Source organism: Ambystoma mexicanum, chromosome 6p (assembly GCF_040938575.1).
Source record: "Ambystoma mexicanum isolate Mex_15411 chromosome 6p, UKY_AmexF1_1, whole genome shotgun sequence".
NCBI lineage: Eukaryota > Metazoa > Chordata > Amphibia > Caudata > Ambystomatidae > Ambystoma > Ambystoma mexicanum.
The window spans coordinates 381,398,105-381,420,018 of NC_090935.1; the positions used below are offsets into that span (position 1 = coordinate 381,398,105).

Below are 21,914 nucleotides of genomic sequence, written 5' to 3' on the forward strand. Positions count from 1 at the left end.
GATCTAAACTGGAAAGAAAGCACTCTGTGAAACATGTTCCAGGGTTCCGGTGCCTGTCCCACCCAGGACTACAATACCGTCTTCTATGAACCCAGAATTCCATATACAAACTTTGGGATGGAAACCCATGCTCATCACAGGCTCTGCTACATGGAATTAAGTGAATTTAGAATTCAACATTGAACCATTCCTTAGAACATTATGGCAGAAATGGAAGTGTTAATTTAATCTACCTGGAATTACTGTAAGATCTTCTTTAAAACAAATGCTCTCATCAAAGCACCACAGTACGCAGGATGGGAACACAACATTAACGATAACAACACATGGAGAACAAAGTGAACAAAGAAAACCAGGGGCAACAAATGTGTTACAGTGTAAGAAAATATATTTATTGATTAATGATCATGGCAAAATGATATCAATGGCGTATTACATGCATGTGCCAGATAGGCAGGGTATACAACACACATTACAAAAGACAAACAATTCAATTTAGCAGAACATTGGCAAGGCAGTATCTGTGTGTGTATTATATTACTCTGTTTAGCTAGCATACATAATTGCAGCAATCACAGTGCAACTTTCACTGGTCAAGCATGCATTGCTGATGATTTGCTTAATATCTTATATTAGTGAGGCATATTTAAATGACAAACATTGGGGTTTCTGATTAGTAAACTCTGCAAAGAGATGGAGTCCATAGCTGGTCAGATAACAAGGTGTCTTTTGTGACTAACTGTTCACTATAAACAGGAATAGCAAATATGGCAACATTGAAAACTTAGTCAAGCTGTAAAGGGCCATGCTGAATGAATTACGACAAAAATAAATTGCTCTCTGAAACATGTGGGTGATGCATCATTGTGGAAACTGTAGAAACTACAAATAATCAATGACCCCGGGAAAATGTCAAGTTATGTTTTCTGAAATTACCTGCTCTCTAAATAATTGCAGTTAACGTTAACCACCAATCAGGGGCGTTGCTAGGGGGGGGCTAAGGGGGCTATAGCCCCTGATCTTTTGGCTGTAGCCCCGGATAGAATCTCAGGAGCTACAGCCAAAAGACTAGCTAGCCCCCAGTCCCAACAGTTCTGACATCAGCTTAGCCCCGGGTCTTTTCCAGACCTAGCAACTCCCCTGCCACCAATTAAAATAAAAAGAATATTCCATATGCAAATAAATCATTAATACACTACTACTGCAGTATGGAAAGAAGCACTTGATATGTTTAGGGCAGTGCAGTGTGTGGAAGGATGTCTGGGGAGGTGAGTTTGTGGTATAGGAAGGGATCCAGACGTTAGAAAAACTGTCACTATCTAATCATAAGTATCTTTGAATTTGGATTTAATTGTTTTTTTTTTAATAACGTGCCTAATACCGTATCCGAGTTCAGTTTCTAAGCGCGGATCCGCGGGTTTGAACCTCTTTTGCTCTGCGTGGTCTTGCTTCCAAGACCAGCGCGTTGCCGCTGTGCTAAATACTAATACTAATACACATTTTTAGGGTATTGTAATTTAAATTAGTTGGTCTTTCTAGTTAAACTTCTCATGTCTTTATTTTAATTTGAATTATTTCAACATCTGCATTAATATAACTATATATGTGATATTTGCGCAAATCTTTTTTTAGGTGGGTCATTATCTCTGAGTTATTGCAGAGAGAACCACTGAATTCTCACACCCCCAACGATTTAGAGAATGGCTGCAGACACATACAAGAGAATTTTCTACATACGCTGGATAATTCCCACTGGCTGTTCACAATGGGTCACACAATGTGTGTTGGAGGTTGCGGATTAAAACTGCACCTCACCAGACTACACACTTTTAAGGGTAGAATCTCACACTTGCGGTGCCTTACACCGAACAACATTACTGTTCATGAACAACCCTCACGAACAAGGTATTGCTAAATCAAAGTTAGTTTTGCACTTACAAAAGAAATTCACAGTGGCTATTTTTGCAAATTAAATACAAAATGTAATATCGGTCATATCTATCTCTCCATGAACAGATAATGCAGACTTCATTTCTTAGGAGGACTCAAAACAAAATGGCTAACTAATTCACTTAAAAATAATAACTTAATTGGCAACATCACAGATCACATAAAGGTACTTCATTACAGCTACTTCTGATTTCAGGATAGTGTGGCGTTTTCTCTCTCATTCACATTAAAAACTGATTTGGGAACAAAGCAAAATATAGCTCGATCCTTGCATGGTTCCGAAAATATTATTTACAGTATGGAAATTAAAATGAACAATTATTTTCTAGAAATCTTGATATATTTTTAAATATATTCACTAGGCCTTGACTGATTGTTTTTCAATACAATAATGTATGCATCATTTTTGTTTAATTCATCAATCTCTTCTCCTACTTTTCAATTTTGCTATAACATGGAGGCACAAATTAGTGTAGATACTGGAAACATTAACAAAGCTTCCATAACAGGATTCAATTAATTACTTATCCGAGATTAAGCTGGATGCATCCATTGCTGCCATACACGGATTACCTATGGATATGGATTCAGCAAATGGCCCAAACAATGCTTAGAACCACTGGGAATCTAAACACTAGAGCAGAAATACTCGTATTCAACCGGAACCAGAGATGCTGCCTTTCCTACCAGAGTTAATGTACTAGTGTAGGCATTTTACTAACAAGCAAACACAAAGAAAATATAAACATTTATTCTATTTGTTTGAGCCCGGAAAGCAACTAAATTAGATCTCCTTGTAATGTTGTATTAAGATACGTGCACATACATTCCACTAGTATATCTATGCTCTTACTGTCGCCCACTGCAGCAAGAGTGAGGAAGTGGGGGAGGGGTGCTGGGTGAAGTACAGTGCTTAGAAAAACGCCCAGGTTATGTGGACTTGAGAAATCAATATATATGTTTGGGCAAGTTATTTATAAAAAAAATAATTCAAAAATTGGCTAGAAAGGTGCTGATGCACTGCAACAAAGTTTCATCATGATTCTACATTTGATACAGAGCATGACATAACTATCCAACATGTGTTCAGCTCAATGATGGCAACTGAGACGATGTAATCCCGCTGTTTCATGACAACACATTAGCGACATTGTTGACCTGCTCTGAACCAATCTGAGCGCACTGAATACAGTCACTGTTTTTGACCCAATTCCAAACAATTTAAGTTAATCAGGAACCTTACAGTTGCATTAATGAAATGTTATCACAAAGTACCAATAGTCATATAGTCCTTGGATTGGGATCGTAATTGCTTGGGGTCCTAGTGACATGATTTTCAAAACGGAGTTTGCATTTTTTATGTACTGTACTTTAATGGTTATCTGAACTGCATATAAAGGTTATAGAAGTGGCTTTTCATGGAAAATAGGAAGCTGTGTTCACTGCAGTCCGACAAGTGCTGAGTGTATGTTGTGTAGAAATGTACAATAGCCTAGGAGTTTTACTATTAGTTCACTATTTTACAAACAATATTTACCATATCAGAAGTAACAGCTTGTAGATCACTGAATTAGGACTGCTACCCAATGCAGTGACATTAAATGACCTTGAACTTTAAGAATTAATCTTGATTAAATCCCTTTAAACAATAAAAAAAATACTACTCTCACACGTGTAATAAAACGTGGCTCAAATTATAAACATTATTCACTCTTTTTCTCCAAAAAAATAAAATCTATTGACTTAGCTTAAACCTTGTATAATTACTTAGACATGTATCTATGATATTCAATGCAAATATTTTAACTGTGTGCACTTGAAAGACTTTATATTTAATCCATTGTTGATAAAAATGATTCTCTTTGCAACAAAGCATAAAGATCTGGCCTCCAAAGAACTGTACAAGGCAGTTTCAAAAACACACAAAGCTTACAGACCCCTGACAAAAAGGTTTACAAAAGCACAGAAATTATTAAAAGGCAATATCGACAGCCATTTGACAACATAAACGTGTGCAAGATAAAAAAAAGAACAAAGAGCGTGGGAGTTTGTTGTAGAGAGGTGCTTTTCAGTGGTATCAGGTAATGTCCCCATACACAGGGCCACCGGCAAAAGCCATTGGAGACATTATATATGGTGACATTATGCATGGGGGTGGGTTACGTACGGGGAGGTCCCCTGCTCCCCTTGTAAAACAAAAAAAAAAAGAAATGCGGGGTTGCGGCAGTGTTCCCTGCATGTTCAATGTAATAATGTCTTCGCAAAAAAACAGCGACTTCTTTGTCTGGAGACATTTTTGTGGGGACATTACATGGAACCATTTCAGTCGGTGTGATCTTCACTCTTAGCATATACATTTTAGCACCACGATAAGGAGACCAGCGAGAACGAAAGAAAACCAGCCTCATTTACACAAAAGACAGGGCACCTTTCATGGCCGAGTCAGTACAGAATCGTGCTAAGCGGGACGATACATTTTAGATTTTGGAGGTTGTAGAAACAAATTACATTTCTGCCCACATGCAATAGGAGAATGCTTAAAGTGGAACAACCAAAGCAACAAGCCCCCAATTCATGCCTTTGGTACTCAGAAATTGGTCAGCCATGAGTATTACTGCTTTGTGATGGTCTGAATCGGTTAGAGTACATCCATGATTGCTTCATGACCTGAATGCATCTTGGGACATTCAAGGCTGTCAACATGGGCTGATGTCTTCTGCAATATATCAAGTATATTTTAAGTGTGGTTATGTGAACAGGAGTAGTATGGTCAACCTATGTTACTGTGAGTGGTTAGTTGCTGCTTGAAGTAACTACTCCTTCCAGGCGTTTGGTGATAGAAACCATGCAAGACAGGCTGTCAAAACATCCAGAATAAATTGAACTGTACCAGTATGAACTTGGGGTTCTTGTAGGTTTACTGTACGAGAGACTTTAAGACTTATGCACCAGGTGTTTCTGCTTTCTCCTATTTGGAACTTCAGAGGTCTAGCTGCAAATACTGCCTTGTGGCCGTGGCCTTTTAATGTTCGTACAGCATGGCTTCATTGAAACCCGGACACGGTTCACTGTTTCTTTGAATAAAGTCATGTCAAAAGCCACCTTAAAAGTGTAAAGCTAATACTTTCATAAAGGATTAAGTCGACCTATTCCATGAACTAGCTTGATATGTAAGTAACTCTGTAATTGTGGCAAAACAAAATGTTTTGCTCAGTTTGACTCGGTCATAGGAACAGAGACAATGATATTTTTGAAGGGTAGTTTGCGGCCAATGTGCTCAACTTGGGAACAAAAAGATCCTGTGCAAGAGACCCGTTCTAATGCTTCACAGCTGGTGGATCGGCCATGAAGCACTATATCAAATAAAATGCTATGCTTCGATTGTCTGGTCTCCTGTGAATTGCTAACTAGAAGGGCTAGTAAAAGGAAACAGGTCAGCGACCCCCAAAACTTAATAGCCTACTTTTAGCATGCCCCTGAATGCATCAGAATGTCTGGAAGTTGTTTTGAAATAATACTGTACGTCTACCTAGGTTACTGTGCCCTTTCTTGACACTCAGACAAGGGGCAGATAGATGCATATAGATCAATGCCACAGGTTATTTTTTCTTTCCCACATTCTGCCAAACTTCTACAGCAGTGTTACCCTCAGGTCCAATTTAGGGCACCCCTCTGCAAAACATGCATTCTGGCTATAAGAGGGGTGCTGGTTAAATGGCCCTTTACTTCGGCAAATCTTTTACGGAATGCCATGAACGCACTCGTTGGGGCAAAATAAGAGGTTCTGCTATCTGGGTACCAAATACACACGTCTCCTGAACCATACGCAAGGAAGTAGGAAACAATAACACTAATAGGAAGATCTGAAAACGGTATTGTAAACATGACTTATGTTCTCCTGCATTGTAAAAAAACCCTAACTCAAATCGAATGGAAAAAGAAAACAAAACTAAAACAGAAAACAAAACATCTAAAAGCGCAGAATCATTTCTTAAATCAGTGCTACAACGTGGGAGTAAAGTTTCTGTAGTGCGCTTGATGGGTGTGGACTTGCAGCAGGCTCCAGAAGCTTAATGTGTAGATGCGGTTTAAGAATTTCAGTGTATCAGGATCCATGATAATTCACTAGTTTCCCCCATTACTAATAAATAGTCATTGACGGGCACAAGGACAGTCGGATAGCTCACTCTTAATAAACCTAGGGCCTTCTTAAGCGACGCAGACACCAAATATACAGTAACGGTTAAAATGCAGCGTTGCAGATAGCACAACATATGATTGAAGGTCTCTGCAACCATTGGCCAGAGTAGTTTAGCTGCCATATGATATGTTATGTACAATCATTCATGTCATGGACATAAGCTCAAGATATGTTCAAAAGAATTCTATAAAACACGTTTTACTGAAGAGATATTTTGCCTGCCTATCTTTTGTAGACAAATCACGTGCATGCTGAATGGAATTGTGGCACTGATTACAATTACAGAACGCAGTAGTACTATAATTTGCAAATATACAATGCAGACACATCAGAAACATTGCGATGTGCTTGGGTATTTGAGGGAACTGGTTTCTACACAGAGATCTTCACCATGCATTCTTGGATTATGCTGGCATTGCATACATGAGGCCTACTGTACATCTTCAGGTGAAAACACTTTCCAAACCATAGCACATATTATATGTAGACAGATGTACATAAACTTTACAGTTACAGAACATGAATAGAATGTTAGGACACCTCCGCATGTTGTGCTGCAACGAGTCACAAGAGGTGACCTTCAACACTCCGACCTATGGCTTGACAGCAAACACGTCTTGATAATAGCTCCAGCCTCATCCGAACTTCCGAAAGCAATCACAAATCACAGAGTACAGTTGCAGAGCAGGATATCCTCAAGCCATGCACAGCATGATTTACACTTAAAGGAGAGTCCATGGCACACCCTCAACCCGTCCACATGAGCAATATTACATGGGGTATGGCTTGCTTAGCTGCATCATTACCAGCCTGTCAATAGAACTCATATTCATCCTCCTTGGTTTATGAGTTTGACCAACATTAACAGTGATCTTAGTAGAATTAAAAGAAAACCAACCACCAGATTGAAAGTAGAGGTGCAGTGCACTTCACAGTCCCTGAAGAGAAGAGCGGAAGAGATTCAGTACACAGTCTGGCATTCAGAGTCTACACATGTACTTCAAGTTGGCTAGGGCCATGTAAAGGAAGCCATTTTGTTTTGGAGTTTTTATTTGTATTCAAAATGTTCACTGTCCTTCGCTCAAGTACATTCCGCCTTAGTTAATTGCCTGACAAGCATTCCTTGGTCAGAACACCAGCTTGCCTATGGTAGACATGCAGATGCACGTTACACATTTCAGCATAGAGGGTATGCTTTCCATTATGCCAATGAAATGGTGCTAAACAGAAACTAGCTTACCTATCTTAATTGAAGAAGCATGAAACGGACTACTTATTTTAAATATGCCAAATATTTTAAAACAAATTATATAATTCTATAACTAATAGCACATCATATTGGTGTTTTTTCTGATCCTGGACTGTGAGGATATAATATCATGCACTTGCCTGGTGCGGGTAATTTGCGCATGACAATAGCCCTAGAGTAGCATTCTTACCCCACATGCACAGCACGCTGTGTGATTCCTAAAGGCACAGCAAATGAAAAGATTTCACATCCCACACTGTTGCAAGACACTTTCTCCCCTATAAAAAAGATTGGCTTAAGGAATAAAAAGCTTCTAATAAGTCGATTTTAAAAATAAAAGTCCAACTACCCAAACACACATGTGCATTTGACCTGAAATACTCTACCCAAAAATAAACAGTTTCAACCTGAAACTCTTCTAAACATGGGCCCTACTAAGTTAGCAATACAAGAAAAAAGGCGAGTTGAAAAGGAAACCCAGAATGTAGAGCAAATCTCAGCATGTCGAAAAATATAAACATGTATGTTGCTGCGATTCAATACACTCTTGCATAATAGGTAAATTGGCCTAATTTTCGTGCAATCTTCATTTCATCAGACCTGCAATTGTCCTTGTACCACAACGGCCATTTAGCAGAGTAATAACACAGCACTCTCGGACGTATGGTATAGACCATCTGTAGTGGAACTGAACATGTCACCAACAGGAGATGTGAGGTCACTGCTACACGTCCATCCTTCAGGGGCAATCCCAGTTCGAATCACGACCCAATGCAGACACTATGACCAGTTCCTGCACAATGGATAGCCTTAGTAATGTGACTCCACTTCTACTAGAGAAGGCAGACCGGTAACCATTCTTCTGTTTATATGAAGACGCCATGACGCCTTTGTCCGTCTGGAAAGAAACCCTGCATCTTTAAACGTAACAATATGTTGAAGAGTTGAAAGAAGTTCTTAATCAGTCATTGGGGGAACATGAATATAGACGCATTCAAAACAATCATAGAAGGGAATACATTTGATTTGGGCCACCTTGGTGCCCCAAGGCATTTTCGAAAAACAAGGATTAACTCAGTTTGAACATGCACAATTCTAGAAAAACAACTTAAAGGTCTATTTTACACACAGTGTCAAAATAAATCTCCACAGTTATGCCTGTTCACATAAAAATGAATATTCTTTGGCTAAAAACTAAACTTCACTGTTTCCAGAAACTCAAACAAACCATTTCAGAAACAGGTTTGTTAGTCATGGTGTTCACATTTCATGAAAACGCATTTCAACAGGTATGGTAGCTATGGTAGCATCCATCTCGATTCGTCATAGGACAACCTCCAGGGAAGAGAGCAAACTTGGATGGCAGTTTGAAGAGGAAGAAAACATGGCTCTTCCAATAACTACTCATCTGTCTTGTTTTGGAAAAGGGAGGAGAAAGACCAACCAGCGTGAGTAGGTTTCAGCAAGTCCTTCTCATCCTCTGGGGGGATTAGGAAATGTCTAGAATTAATTGAGCAAGGGCTTCCAAAAGATGCATTTTCACCGTAACTCGCAGCGGATGTTGGTGAGCTTGGTGAGTCTGCATTCCAATTATTCACATTTGCCTGAGGTTTATAACCTGCTGTTTGATCGGAAACATCTTCTGCAGGTAGCTGCCCGCCCAAGTTCACAGTAGTGATAGGTAGCTGCATTTGTGGCTTATAGCCAGCCATGTCCTCCAAGTCAATATCTGCTTCCTCGTTTGCCTTTGTTTGAGGCTGGTACATTGACTGAATGTCAAGATAAATGATTTGAGAAGCCTCTGCACAGTCACCGAGGGCTGGGTTTGAGATCTCCTCCTCAATGATGGGTGGACAATACGACACAACTATATGATTTTCAGTTTCTGTGTCAGAGTCTTCATCAATCAAGTGATCTCCAAGCTCTTCACTGCCTCCTATTGGAGAAATAAGTTCAGTGTCTACAATCTTTGGTACGGTTGACAGAGTCTCCACCACTTCAACATTATTGGGCGTGCAAGGATTCATCTCCAATGTTTTAAGGGCTGGATTACCCTGAAAATAAAAGGAAAGAAGTCACATTATTTTTTAGTTTCTGATGTGAATAATTCAACAAGGGAACAGCAACACATCTGTGGGTAATGAAAGACAGGAGGACCTAATCTAGTGCAGCAAAAAAAGCTAAGAATCAGCCATGTTATGAAATAAACAACAGACCTTTCAATTACATGGGCCTTTCAATTACATCATAAGAATGTACATCAGAAAATAGGCCACCACTTTATTACGGCACTGTACTTTAAGCAATCTTTGTTGCAACAGCTTGTCAATAAACAGCAAATGATAACAGGAAAGAATGCCTAATTATTAAAACTAGGAAATACTTAAGGCACAGTTTCTTTCAAAAGGCAAGTAGTAAGGATGACTAAATCAGAAGGTTGCAAAAGAGTACACAGAGCTTGAACGTTTCAACATAGGGGTAGTATTGTTTCTGCACAGCAATATGTTGGGCAAACTACCTAAAAGTACTTTTAGGCTTCATAGAAAGACCTGCTGAAAGGCAGGAATAATAACATGGACATGATAAGAGTACTGTGGTGAACCAGGAGTAAGGCTGGGCCCAGAAGACACGATTTAACTTTAGTTTATTAAAATAAAAAGAAGACGCCTCACTGACCCTGCTGCTAAAAGAGGATTCTCTTTGTAAAAACAAAAACTAAGGTGCTCATCAGAATGTCAAAATAGACTGCTCAACTACCTGGCCCTACCACTAGATGAAAATAAACAAAACAAAGGGACAGGCTTACACGGTTGGGGCTTTAACACACCGGTCAACAGACACTCTCTGCTCCAGACAGCATTCAAACTAAATTTCCACCCAGGACACAATTCTTAGCCTGGGTTACTACAATAGTTATTATAAAGAAAATCCAATATTTCTCAAGTTCCTTGCATCAAAAAAGAGCAAAGCCACTCAGTCCTTGATCCTTCCATTCATCACAAATTTATTTATTTTATTCAGTGGGGTATTTGACTAAGCCCCCCTCCAACAACGTATTATGTTAAAGACCACCACAGTCCCTCTGCATTTCCCACACCAGTGCAGTTTGGACTTTCCATTTGGCAACTCCATATTCTTATTCTCTTCATCCTCATTATGACCTGTTCCTGTGTCCCTAGGGACCCCTTGGTCCTGTTGTAAACTCTGCATGGGCTCTCTAGCCCCTGTTCTGCTCTCGGTCTCTCCCAGAGATGGCATCCTTTTTCCCCCACAGGACTTTACACTTTGCTTCTCTGTACTTTCTTCACTCTTAATTTGTTTTGTATCCTTCAGGACTCTCCAGTCCATATTCATAGTTTTTTTGAGCACCATAGCCGGTAAGCAGTTTGGAGTCCAATCACAGCGATACACTGCCCTCATCCCTTCTTCCTCGATGACCCATATACCTGCCTTCTCAATGCTTTTGCCAGGGAGAGTCAGGGATGCCTGTGTCAGCAGCGTTGATCTCCACCTGCCGTTTTCATTCCTGTGGTTGTGGCGGGATTCTCTGAGCCGTGTCGCTGCATGGCGCTCTCTCTCGCTCTCCTTCTCGGTACGGGGGCTGGGCAGCTTCCCCCCCCCTGTGTCCCTAGATTCAGTGGCGTTTCACAGGCTCTGGGCCCACCATGTCCTCTGCATTAGTTCAGTCTCCAGGCAGTTTCTGTTCCACGCTCCAGAGTCAGCATCCGCTCAGCGCACCTCCTCCTGACCGCTCAGCAATGTGTCAGGGCATCGCCTGCTCCAGGTGGGGACCCCAGTGTTTTTATAGTTGTCTCAGAAATTAGCAATAATGGGCTTCTGATGAACAATGCTCGAGTGAGAGGAGGGTTCAGTAGTGGTGTTAATAAAATTAAAAGGCTTTACAATCTTTACAGCATTTGTGGTCCCCATATAGGCTGAGCGTACATATTGTACAGGGCTGCTGAAAAGCCCCAGCGCAAGCGGGACAGACAGGCCGGGAAATCCTGCACCCAAATAATGGAAATATTTAAAATAATTGGCAAAGGCTGCTTTATTGACAATCCATATAAAGCAGGGACAGCAGTAAATGCACAAGTCTCAAGAGCTACAGAATGTTTCAATACGGAACAGTGAATTATAAATGAAAACCACATCATAGCTAACGTAATATCACAATCTTAGTTGCAAAAACCGACAGGGTCCAGGGATTGTTTAGGGTAATTGTCTTCATATGCAAAGTATTAGGGTTATTGTTTTGATTGGATATATATATCCAATGGCCCCACCTTCGACCACCCCTAAATTGATAAAGGTAATAAAGACATTGGGCCTCATTACGAGTCCGGCGGTAGCAGTGCCGGAAAAACCGGCAGGCTGCCACCAGACTGGTAACTCGTTTCCACCTCTGTGATTGCCGGAATCACCGGGGAATTACAACCCTGGTGACCCGGTTATTCTGGAGGTGGAATTCTGTAATGCCCCATTCACTTGGAGTCAGATAGGACTCCATGGGGATGGGGACTATGGAAACACAGGTTCCGTCTATGACAGAGCCGGTGTTTCCATGTCGACCTGCAGGAGGTTGGTGTTACTTCCGCCAGGTCAGACCGGAATCGGAATCAGCTGGTCCGGAAACAACAGTGGTGGCGAATTTACTGCCACCGTTGTTTTCGGACCGGCTAACTTGTAATGAGGCCTATTATTTCAGCAATAGGTAATTGGCTAACGCAACAGTTGTGGGGCAGCATCACATTGAGAGTCCTCAATGTTTGGCATCTGTCTCACCAACCTTGAGCACTTGGCAGGTCATCAGCACATGGGCAAAAATAGTGGTAGGTGGATAGACCTCCAGGAGTTGCTTCTTCCAAATGAATAAGACACCATCCCTTATTCCCTAGGCCATGAGCCAAGATATCTAGCTTCGATTTTGTCCAGCGACTGTGTTCTGAGAACTGGTGGGGAGTCGAGGCATGTGCATATCTGTGTCTCGAGTTACTGGGTTTTGCAAGTTCCTTCACCATTGATAAAGTTATGCCTACAGGGAGTCTGCAAGGTGGCCTACTTAATACCTGCTCTTTGGTAGCCCACTCTATGGAGTGTCACGATTTAGTGGCGAACTACCAGCCTGATTTTATATGCCTGACAGAGACCTGGCTTTGTGATACGTCAGTTCCTTTCATAGTTCAGGAACCCCCACCCCCCAACTATGAGTTGGCACACGTGGACCGTAAAACAACCCATCATGGTGGGGGGGCATTATGTACAAAGCGAAATATAACGCTGTGTGCAGTGTACCTAAGCACTCCCTTAAGATGGAATGTCTTCTGGCCCGTATTTCCTCTCCTCCCCACCTCGACGCTCTCCGTTTTGGTGATTTATCAGCCTGCGGGAGGCGATAGCCTGTTTTGTCTGGAATTTCCGGCGCTAGTGCTGGAACTTCAGATGACTTATCCCAATTTACCGATAGTTGATGACTTTAACTTGCCTGTGAATTCGGCCACTGGTGGGCAGGTAGCCAAGTTTTGGCCCTGATGTCTGATCTGGGGCTTCCTCAGTTGGTTTTAGAGTCGACTCACCAACTGGGTAATACCCTGGATTTATATTCACCCCTAGACTGTCTACTACCGTCTCCACTCCTAGTCCGATAGTATGGTCAGATCATTTTCCGGTGCCCTTCTCCATTCTACAAGAGGGGTCCATTCCATCCTCTCCAAAACCAGCTACCCTTAAAGGTAGTAGGTATAAGGTGCCTAACCATCAGTTAGATGCCTCTCTTAAACTGTGGTGTGGTCAAGAAGTCCTTTGCTCCCTGGCTACTTTGGAGGCCTCATTTAGAGCAGCTGCTAATCTCTTGGCCCCTCTGAAATTCGGTAAACAGAAAAGTCATCCCTCCAGGCCCTGGTTCTCGAACAAACTTAGGGCTAGCAAATTACGGTGCAGGTAAGCAGAGAGAAAATAGCTTGTTCGTTACTAGACGGAAACGAAATCTGTCTTCCGCCAATCTCCATCAGCGTAACACAGCAATTTTTGATGCAAAAAAAGCTTTCTTTAGCCATATGGTGGAAGCCGTGGCTAACCAATCGAAGGCCCAGTTTGAGTTGGTCCAGTCGCTATCTGCCCCTACTAAGACGGGGACGGGGTCTCAGGCACCGCTATCACAGGAGTTTTGCAACTTGTCTTTTTCTACACTAAAATCACAACCATTTGTTATAACATTGCTGGTGAGGCTAGCCATCTGGGTGCTGATGTGGTGCCTGAGGCGTTTTGGTCTACTTTTCCTATTTTTTCTGACTCAGATATACTTGAGGCTATTTCTCGTCTCAAATCAGCCTCCCCAGCAGATGCCATCCCTTTGGCCCTCCTGAAAAGAGATCTCAGAGGACATATTTCTGAAATCACTGCAGCAGTTAATGCCTCATTTACTGAGGGGGTTATTCCTGTTACCGTAAAGCACGCCCTGGTGATTCCCTTGTTGAAAAAACTCTTTGGACCGTGAGGAGCCTGCCAATTTTTAACCTATCTCCCTGCTGCCCCTCCTGATGAAAGTGCTGGAGACACTAGTGGCCCCTTTGCTCTCTTCCTTCTTGGAATCCTCTGGATTCTTCAACTCCTTCCATTCTGGGTTCCGATCTGGAAGAGGCACAGAATCAGTCCTGAACTCTGTGCTAGACGATCTTGCCTGCTTGGTGCATCAGGGTGGTGTCGGAGCAGTCCTTTTCATAGATCTTTCGGCTGCTTTCGACACGGTAGACCATTTCACCCTGATCGCCTGTCTTTCTGTGGCAGGTCTTACTGGCCAAGTTCTAGGATGGTTTAAGGCTTTCTTCGCCGATAGTTTGCAGTCGGTCTCTCTTCCTCCTTTTCGGTCGAAAACTGTATTGCTTTCCTGTGGAGTCCCCCAGGGATATGTTCTTTCCACCATATTGTTCAATATTTATATGAGATCTCTTTTGCGTCTCATTCTGTCTCATGGTTTTCGATACGATTCCTATGCCGATGACACACACATCTTGGTGCGTCTGGATCTCACAAGATCCGACACAGCTGCTTGGCTTAGGTGGTGCCTGGAGGAGTTGGGTTAATGAATGGTGACAAACTGGTTAAAGTTAAATGGTGATAAGACTGAGGTTCTGGTCATTGGTACCACCTCTCCTCTCTTTTTCTGGACCATGGATTTCTGGCCTCCATCTATTGGCCCTTTTCCTCTGCCATCACCCTCTGTGAGAAATGTGGGGGTAAAAATCACCTCCTGCCTCTCAATGGATGAACAGGTGCAGCTGTCTGTAAGATCGGCCACTTCAAGCTCCATACTCTGCAGAAAGTTCATCCATTTATTATGGTTAAATGTCAGGCCGCTGTGGCGGCACTTGTTTTCAGTGCTGTTGACTATTGCAACTCACTATATCTGGCACTGCCCCGTTTTCTTATTAACCAGCTTCAACTTCTTCAGAATGCTGCAGCCAGAGCCATTCTTCATACCCTGTTTGGTACTTGTATGTCTCTGCTTTTGAGTCAGCTTCATTGGCTGCCATTGGAGAAACGTATTCTCTTCAAGTCCATGTGTATCGTCCATCGTGCCTTTTATGGATCAGAGGCGGAATACCTACAGGCTAAGTGTCTGCACTATGTTCCAGCCTGCTGTCTCAGTTCTCAGTCTGCCCTTCAAGTGCTGGTGCCTCGTGTCAGATTGTCTTGCAATGGGTGGTCGTGTCTTTCCAGTGGCTGCCGCCAAGGCCTCAAACACTTTGCCTTTTTCTTTCTGCACAATGGCTGACCATTTTAGATTTCGGCAGTCAATGAAAACCCTTCTAATCTTCTTGTAGGAAACTCTATACCTCTGCTTCTAGCACCTAGGTGCCTTCGGGCGTATGTGTGCCCGAAGGCACTATAATACATTTATGTAACATAACATAATGAATGGACAGTGTCTTCCAATTATCGGTCACGTGTGAGGAGACCATGTTTTTAATGAATATGCTCGTCTTTAACTGTGATTTTAGATCATACTTATATAGGTGTTATTACCCTCTGTGGCCACTGGAGACTTAGTCGATACGTTCCTTGTACAGTATCAAGCCTTTAGTCAGCACCTGGCATTCAAAGGATATTTGCTCTTTACTTAATCTACGCAAAATAGATCTTACGCTTGGGAATTATCTTCTGTTCTCTTTGGAGCTAGCCAGACCTTATTTCACAGTAACCTTGGGCGGGGGCCACAAAGCCACTGCTTGGCCTGCACAGGTCTGTATTGCAGCTAAATCAGCGTGTCAAACTTCCCTGCAAGCTCAAGGCTTCTCATTCACTCTAATGCAGCTCAGCTATCCATTTTATACAAGATGGTCAATCGTTACTGTTGCGTTTCTAAATTTAGCAAGCACGTGAACATTGCTATGTTCTTCATGTCTAAATGCACATTTAACCTAGTGTTCATGTTTCTTCATGGTGAGTGCATATGTGCTTCATGTCTATTATACTTGCATGTGTCAGTTAGCATTGAGGTTACCTGCGGTCATCATCTTTGGTTACATCATGTCAGTCTCTTCTTGTATTGACTCAGAATAAGGCCAGTATGGTTGCCTTAGTGTATAGCTTTTCTTCCCCTGATGGTAAAAGGGCTGGAGAGGGACAGTCACAATGAATGACATATTCATCTATCTCTTGACACGATTCTATAGGGCTTCTTACCCTATTCTACTTAGTCACTTCCAGTGAGGTCCCGCTTGCCCATATTCCTAGGGTGGGGTATTTGGGGAGGGCTCACTTCCCTAGCCTCGATGAGGGTGGCTCCTCCTTGAGTATAAGGGAGGAATACCTAGGATTTGTCACAGTACATAAACGAAGACAACCCATCACACAAAAACATACATGGGTTGTACTACAAAACAAAGCTCTCTGACAGGGTCTTAAGGTATTCTGATCACACCACGAGTGCGAGACATGAAGCCCGCTGGCTACCCATCAAAGCATGTATTGACTTCAATATTCTGTCCATCACCCACCAATGCATTCATAGCTCCGCACCATCCTATCTCAACCACTATTTCCTGAAAGACCCTGTCTCGCTCTCTTTGGTCCTCCTCCACTCTCACTCTCCTTACCCCAAGATTCAAAAAGAAGCAAGCAGGTGGTCCAAGCTTCAGGGATAGCGCCAACCCTCTGGAACTCATCAGTTCCCTTGGCTATCAAAAACAAACCATCTTATCGCATCTCAGGAAATGCCTAAAACTTGGCTGTTTGACAAATATGACTGACGAACACTTATGACTTGACTCACTCAGGGCCTGCCCTGATGCTCTCCTTTTATCTTGTTCATCACCTCTCACCTCCTGGTACAAGCGCTGTAATACCTAAGGGTTTGGGTGCTACACAAATGAAATAAATAAATAAAATAATATTGACAATGTAATCGGATTATGTTATTCCTCATAGAAAAGTGGAAATATACTGCACCAGCAACCTGTAGTTGCAGGCACCCATTTCAACTGCAGCAAATAATAGCATACTAAACTAAAGGGACACATGCTGCATAAAATGGAAACATTGGCTTATCTGTGGATACTACGATATTTAAATTAATTAATCTTTTATGATACGCTTAATACCGGAGACCAGCCTCTGAGCACAGCACCGGGATTCAAACCTGTGTTGTTCTGTATCGTCCCAGCCCTATTATATGGACAAAGAAAAGGGGCAGGTAACCACAGTCAGTGTCTAATGGCACAGAGTGGGTTGAACATTGAATATGTAGTGTATATTGTATTCCTTAAATGACTGTGCTTCACATGCAGATACTTGCTCCCATATGTTAAACTCCAGCAGTGCACAAATTAAACATTCTAACACTAACAGCTGTTTTTCAATTAATGACTGCAGTTACACAGAAACATATTCTGCAAGCAAGGAATTTGAAAGGTTTGTCACAGGTTTAGGTGCTGCAGTGACAGCTGAAATTCTCTCGGCTGACTCAAGCAGGAGGTATTATGACGTCACAGCTGAAGCCTACTAATTACTGAGCCGTGTGATGTCATCTTATTGCAGGTCAGTTGTGATGCCAGAACTAGCCCATGATAAGAAAATGATTTCCAGGCTTTTATACAGATATTTCAGGCTGCTATGTATTTTAATAAATTAATAGTGATGTTATGTATGTAGCAGTCCCCTAAATAAAGCATTTTTGATTCAATTATTACCCAGTCAATAGTAGTACTCATATTAGTGACCTTAGAATGAATAAAATCGGAATGTCACCACTGTGCACTCAAATCAATTCGCAGAACTATGGAAGCCAGCATTGGAAACCCACATGCATCACTTACAAGAGAGTATACATTACCAAGTAGGGCTTTCTTTAAATAATATAGAACTTCGGTTATAATGCGATATATACATTATAAAAAAGTATGCAGCAGAGTTTTAGGAGAAATTGACACTCTCAAGAAAGTGCATTGACGCATGACAAACATGGCTTATGGTACAGGGTGCGTTACAAGAACAGGCAACCACTATGCGCACATTTCAGGGTGGTTAATTCTGAAGAGAACCCCCATTTGTAAGCCAGCACCTACTGAAACAAAAGAGGACAGGTGAAAATTAGAAATAAAGGATTCAGGGTTTGATGCTATTAAATATTTTCAAACCATCCACGAGTGGAAAAGGATGTCATTTTAAGTAATAAATAGGACATGATAACATTTCCTAAGAGCAATGCATTCACAACGCAATACAGGCATTGTTGAAGCACAAGCTGGAACATTGTCCATTGTGACAAACCCTCGGATGTTGTCCCTTCTCCCCTAGGGGGAGCCCCTTCCCATGATGCCAGGGAGGTGAGGCCGCAACTCGTTAGTTCCCCTGGGGGTGGTACTCAGCGGGAGGATCTCCCTATGGGACTAAGAACAACTCTTCGGGGAGAATGTGGTATTTCCTAAATACATCCCATCCTCCCTCAATCCTCATTCACTGGGTACAGTGCACTAGTTCCCAACATGGGCTTGTGTAGAGCAGATAGTCCAACCCTTGTGAGGACCACTGAGACGAGGAAGAGTAGGGACTACTTGTCTGATGTGTGCTGGAATATTGGGACGAGAAGAGTCCAGCAGACCCAATAAGGAGTGATCATACTTACACAGGGACGAAGAAGATGTGCACAGCCATGAAGAGCACCCCGCTGAAGCACAGTAAGCATCCCAGTTTACACAGACATTGTGGAAGCATAACAATTGAAGAGGGTCGCCTATCAGTCGTCAAGCCCTCACTGGAGAAGTCAGACTGGGACGCTGACTGTGACAAGAAATTATAAGTTACTCGCCATAGTGACTAACGTACTCCTAGTTCATAGTCCCCTTTTCTCCATACTGCATGGGCGTCCCTCGCTAGGGGCGGGAGGCGGAAAGTTTTCATCTACCCCTTTAAATTTAGAGGCATATAGGGGCGTGGCGCTGGGGGCATGCGCTACCCTGACTTCGCCCACTGGCGCCACTCCTCAGTCCCGATTGACGCATCGACAATATTACCATTGACTAATGACGCCAGTTTTATTAGTGGGGAGGATGTTGGGACGTATGGAGGAAAGAGGACTATGGACTAGGAGCACGTTAGTCACTAAAATGAGTATAATTACTTCTACGTCCCATCCCCTTTCCTTCATACTGCATCGGCGATTACAACTGAATGTAGCCCCAGGGTGGAGCAGTGACCCTCCAAGTTCCTTAATACAGCCTGCCCGAATGCTGCATCTGACCTAGAGCCAGCATCCAGACAGTAGTGCTTGTAAAAGGCTAAAGGGGTGGACCAAGTGGCCGCTCTGCTGATGACCTGCCACGGGTCGTGCCCCTCAAACGCGACTGCCATGGCCTTGACTCTGATAGCATGTGCATGCATATTTGCCGGAAGAGGCTTTTGCTGCCCCTCATAGACCTCCTTAATGGCTGCAACCATCCACCTTGCTATGGAGGCCTTAGAAGCCTGATATCCCTGCTTTGACCGTCGAAGGTGACGAAGAGGGCCGCCGATTTGCAGAAGCTCTCGGTACCATAAAGGTAGAATTTTAGAGCGCACCTAACATCCAGACAGTGCTGGACCCTCTGAGGCTCGTCCTTAGGGTCCACGAAAAAAGTGGGTAGTTCCATCTCCTCATTTAGGTGGAACGAAGAGATTACTTTAGGCAAGAATGTGGGATGCGTTCTAAGGACCACCTTGTCCCTATAAAAGGTAGTTTAAGGCTCGGTAGCCACAAGAGCTTGGATCTCGCTGACTCAGTATGCAGATGTAAGACATTGGGCCTCATTAGGACCCTGGCGCTAAGTGTTTAACGGCGACGTAAAAGGCTGCAGCGCTGTTAAACACTTAGCACCTTACTACGAGGTCCCTTTGCAGGACCCGACCTGAACGGCTGGTCCAGACCAGCCGTTAAAGTAGGGACCCGCAAAGGGACCTTGGTGCTAAGTACGGTATCGCAATTTGCGGTACCGTACTTAGCGCCTTCCCCATTCCCATAGAGCCCCATGGGGCGAAAATGGGAATGGGGAAGGGCCATGGTTCAATGGGGAATTACCGCCCCGCCAACCTTGGAATGGGGTAGTAATTCCCCATTGAACCATGGCGGACCCGTTACAACACCGGCACCAACCATGGTGCTAATAGCGTCATGGTTTAGTGCCCTTGTTGTAATGAGGGCCACTGGCTCAAAAGGTTTATGTACCAAGGCGCCCAAAACTAGGTTGAGGTCCCACACGGGGTGTGGCTTCTTGATAGGCGGGTAGAGCCTGGTGAGAACCGCCAAGTGTCTATTTGCACCTAAGAGTGGGCGAGGTGTGCAGAGAAGGATAGCACGTCGTCCAGCACGCAAGTAAGATGATCAACCTCTTTAGACTCTGCACATTGGCAAAACATAGACTACTTGCTTTTGTAATGGCTCCTAGTAGCATTGCTCCTAGCACCCTGTATGGGTGTCCAGTCAACTCGTCGAAAAAAAACTGGTCGACTGCAATTTGGTCGACGCAATTTGGTCGAAAACCAAATGGTCGAATTTTTTTTTTTATTTATATATTTATTTTTCGGGTTTTCGTTTAGTTAAAAAAGGGGTTTTTAGAGAAAAAAAGGGGGTTGGGGGGGACCCCCCCCCCCAAAAAAAAAAAAGGGTTAAAATAAAAATAAAAAAAATTTCGACCATTTGGTTTTCGACCAAATTGGTTCGACCATTTGTCTGGTCGACCAATTTTTTTCGACCAAATGTCTGGCAACCCCCTGTATGATGTCTAGGTCCGTCTGCAACAGATGCAGATGCTTCAATGTGACCTGCTCAGGAACCAAGCTGCAAGGTCTAACTTCTGTGGAGCGGGGTGGATGACCCTGCCTCCCGGCTGCGATAGAAGATGAGCTGGGCCCAATGGAGGCTGGTCCGACAGGCTGAGCAGCTCCAAGAACCATGGTCATGCAGGCCACCAAGGAGCTATCAGAATGATGCTGAGGTGTCAGGACTCCTTTATCTTGCTGATCACCCTGTGCACGAGGGGAGTGGGCAGAAATACATATGCGTTCATGCTGTTCCACTGTAACTGTAAGGCATCACCCAGGGAGCCTAGTCTTTCTCCCTGCCAGGCCGTAAACTGAGGGCACTTCCTGTTGTACCAGATGGCGAAGAGATCCACCTGGGGCTGCCCCCATCTGCTGAAGATTCCCTGAAGGACCCGATTGTTCAATTGCTATTCGTAATTGTCCGCACCCAATCTGCTGAGTCTGTTAGCCTCCAGGTTGGACTCCCCCGGGAGGTGGATTGCCCTCAAGTGAACGTTGTTCTGCAGAGCCCACTCCCAAATGCTGACGGCCTGGTTGCATAGGGGAGGAGACCTGGTGCCTGCCACCCTGCTTGTTGAGGTAATACATGCTGGTGGAATTGTCAGTTTGAATGAGGATTGTCTTGCCTTGCGGTAGGAAGGCCTTGATAGCGAGCCAGATTGCCTTGAGCTCTAGCCAATTGATACGGGCCTCCTGTTCCTGAAGGGACCAGACTCCATCGACGCTGTGGTTGTTCAGGGTAGCCCCCCAGCCCTCCAAGGGGGAATCTGCAGTGATGGTAAGCGGTGGTGCTTATTGCCAGAAGGGTCTGCCTATCCGCAAGTTGTAGTCTGTGCTCCACCAGACAAGGTCCTGGTGGAGAAAGAGAGGAATGCTGACAAGTTCTGCCTGGGAACCCCACTCCTGACTACATGAGGCTGCGAAGTGCAGCTGTAATCTTCTCATTTTGAGCCTCGTGTAAATCATGCCGCCATGATACCCAAGAGATGTTGGTACCACCATGCTCGCTCTGCTGAGAAAATGACCTGTGGCCCTCTTGATGGCTGTGATCATGTCCTCCAAGGGGAAAACTCTCTGAGAGCTTGGATCGCAGATGAGGCCCAGGAACGCCAGATTCTGCGTCGGCTGCAGCTGTGACTTCTTGAGATTGATGGAAAATCCCAATTTGTGTAGCATATTCATGAGGGCGAAGGTGCGATGGACCGCCTCCGGGGATCT

General features: G+C 43.5%; 1 protein-coding gene across 3 annotated transcripts in view; it reads right to left on the minus strand.

The window, feature by feature from the left end:
- Positions 1-370: 370 nt before the first annotated feature.
- Positions 371-21,914, minus strand: part of LIFR (LIF receptor subunit alpha) — a 624,070-nt gene continuing 602,526 nt past the window's right edge. For all 3 annotated transcript variants that reach the window (XM_069627155.1, XM_069627156.1, XM_069627157.1), the window contains exon 21: positions 371-9,454. In XM_069627155.1, the coding sequence (XP_069483256.1) occupies positions 8,801-9,454 (654 nt within the window). In that variant the 3' untranslated portion in view covers positions 371-8,800. The remainder of the gene's footprint in view (positions 9,455-21,914) is intronic.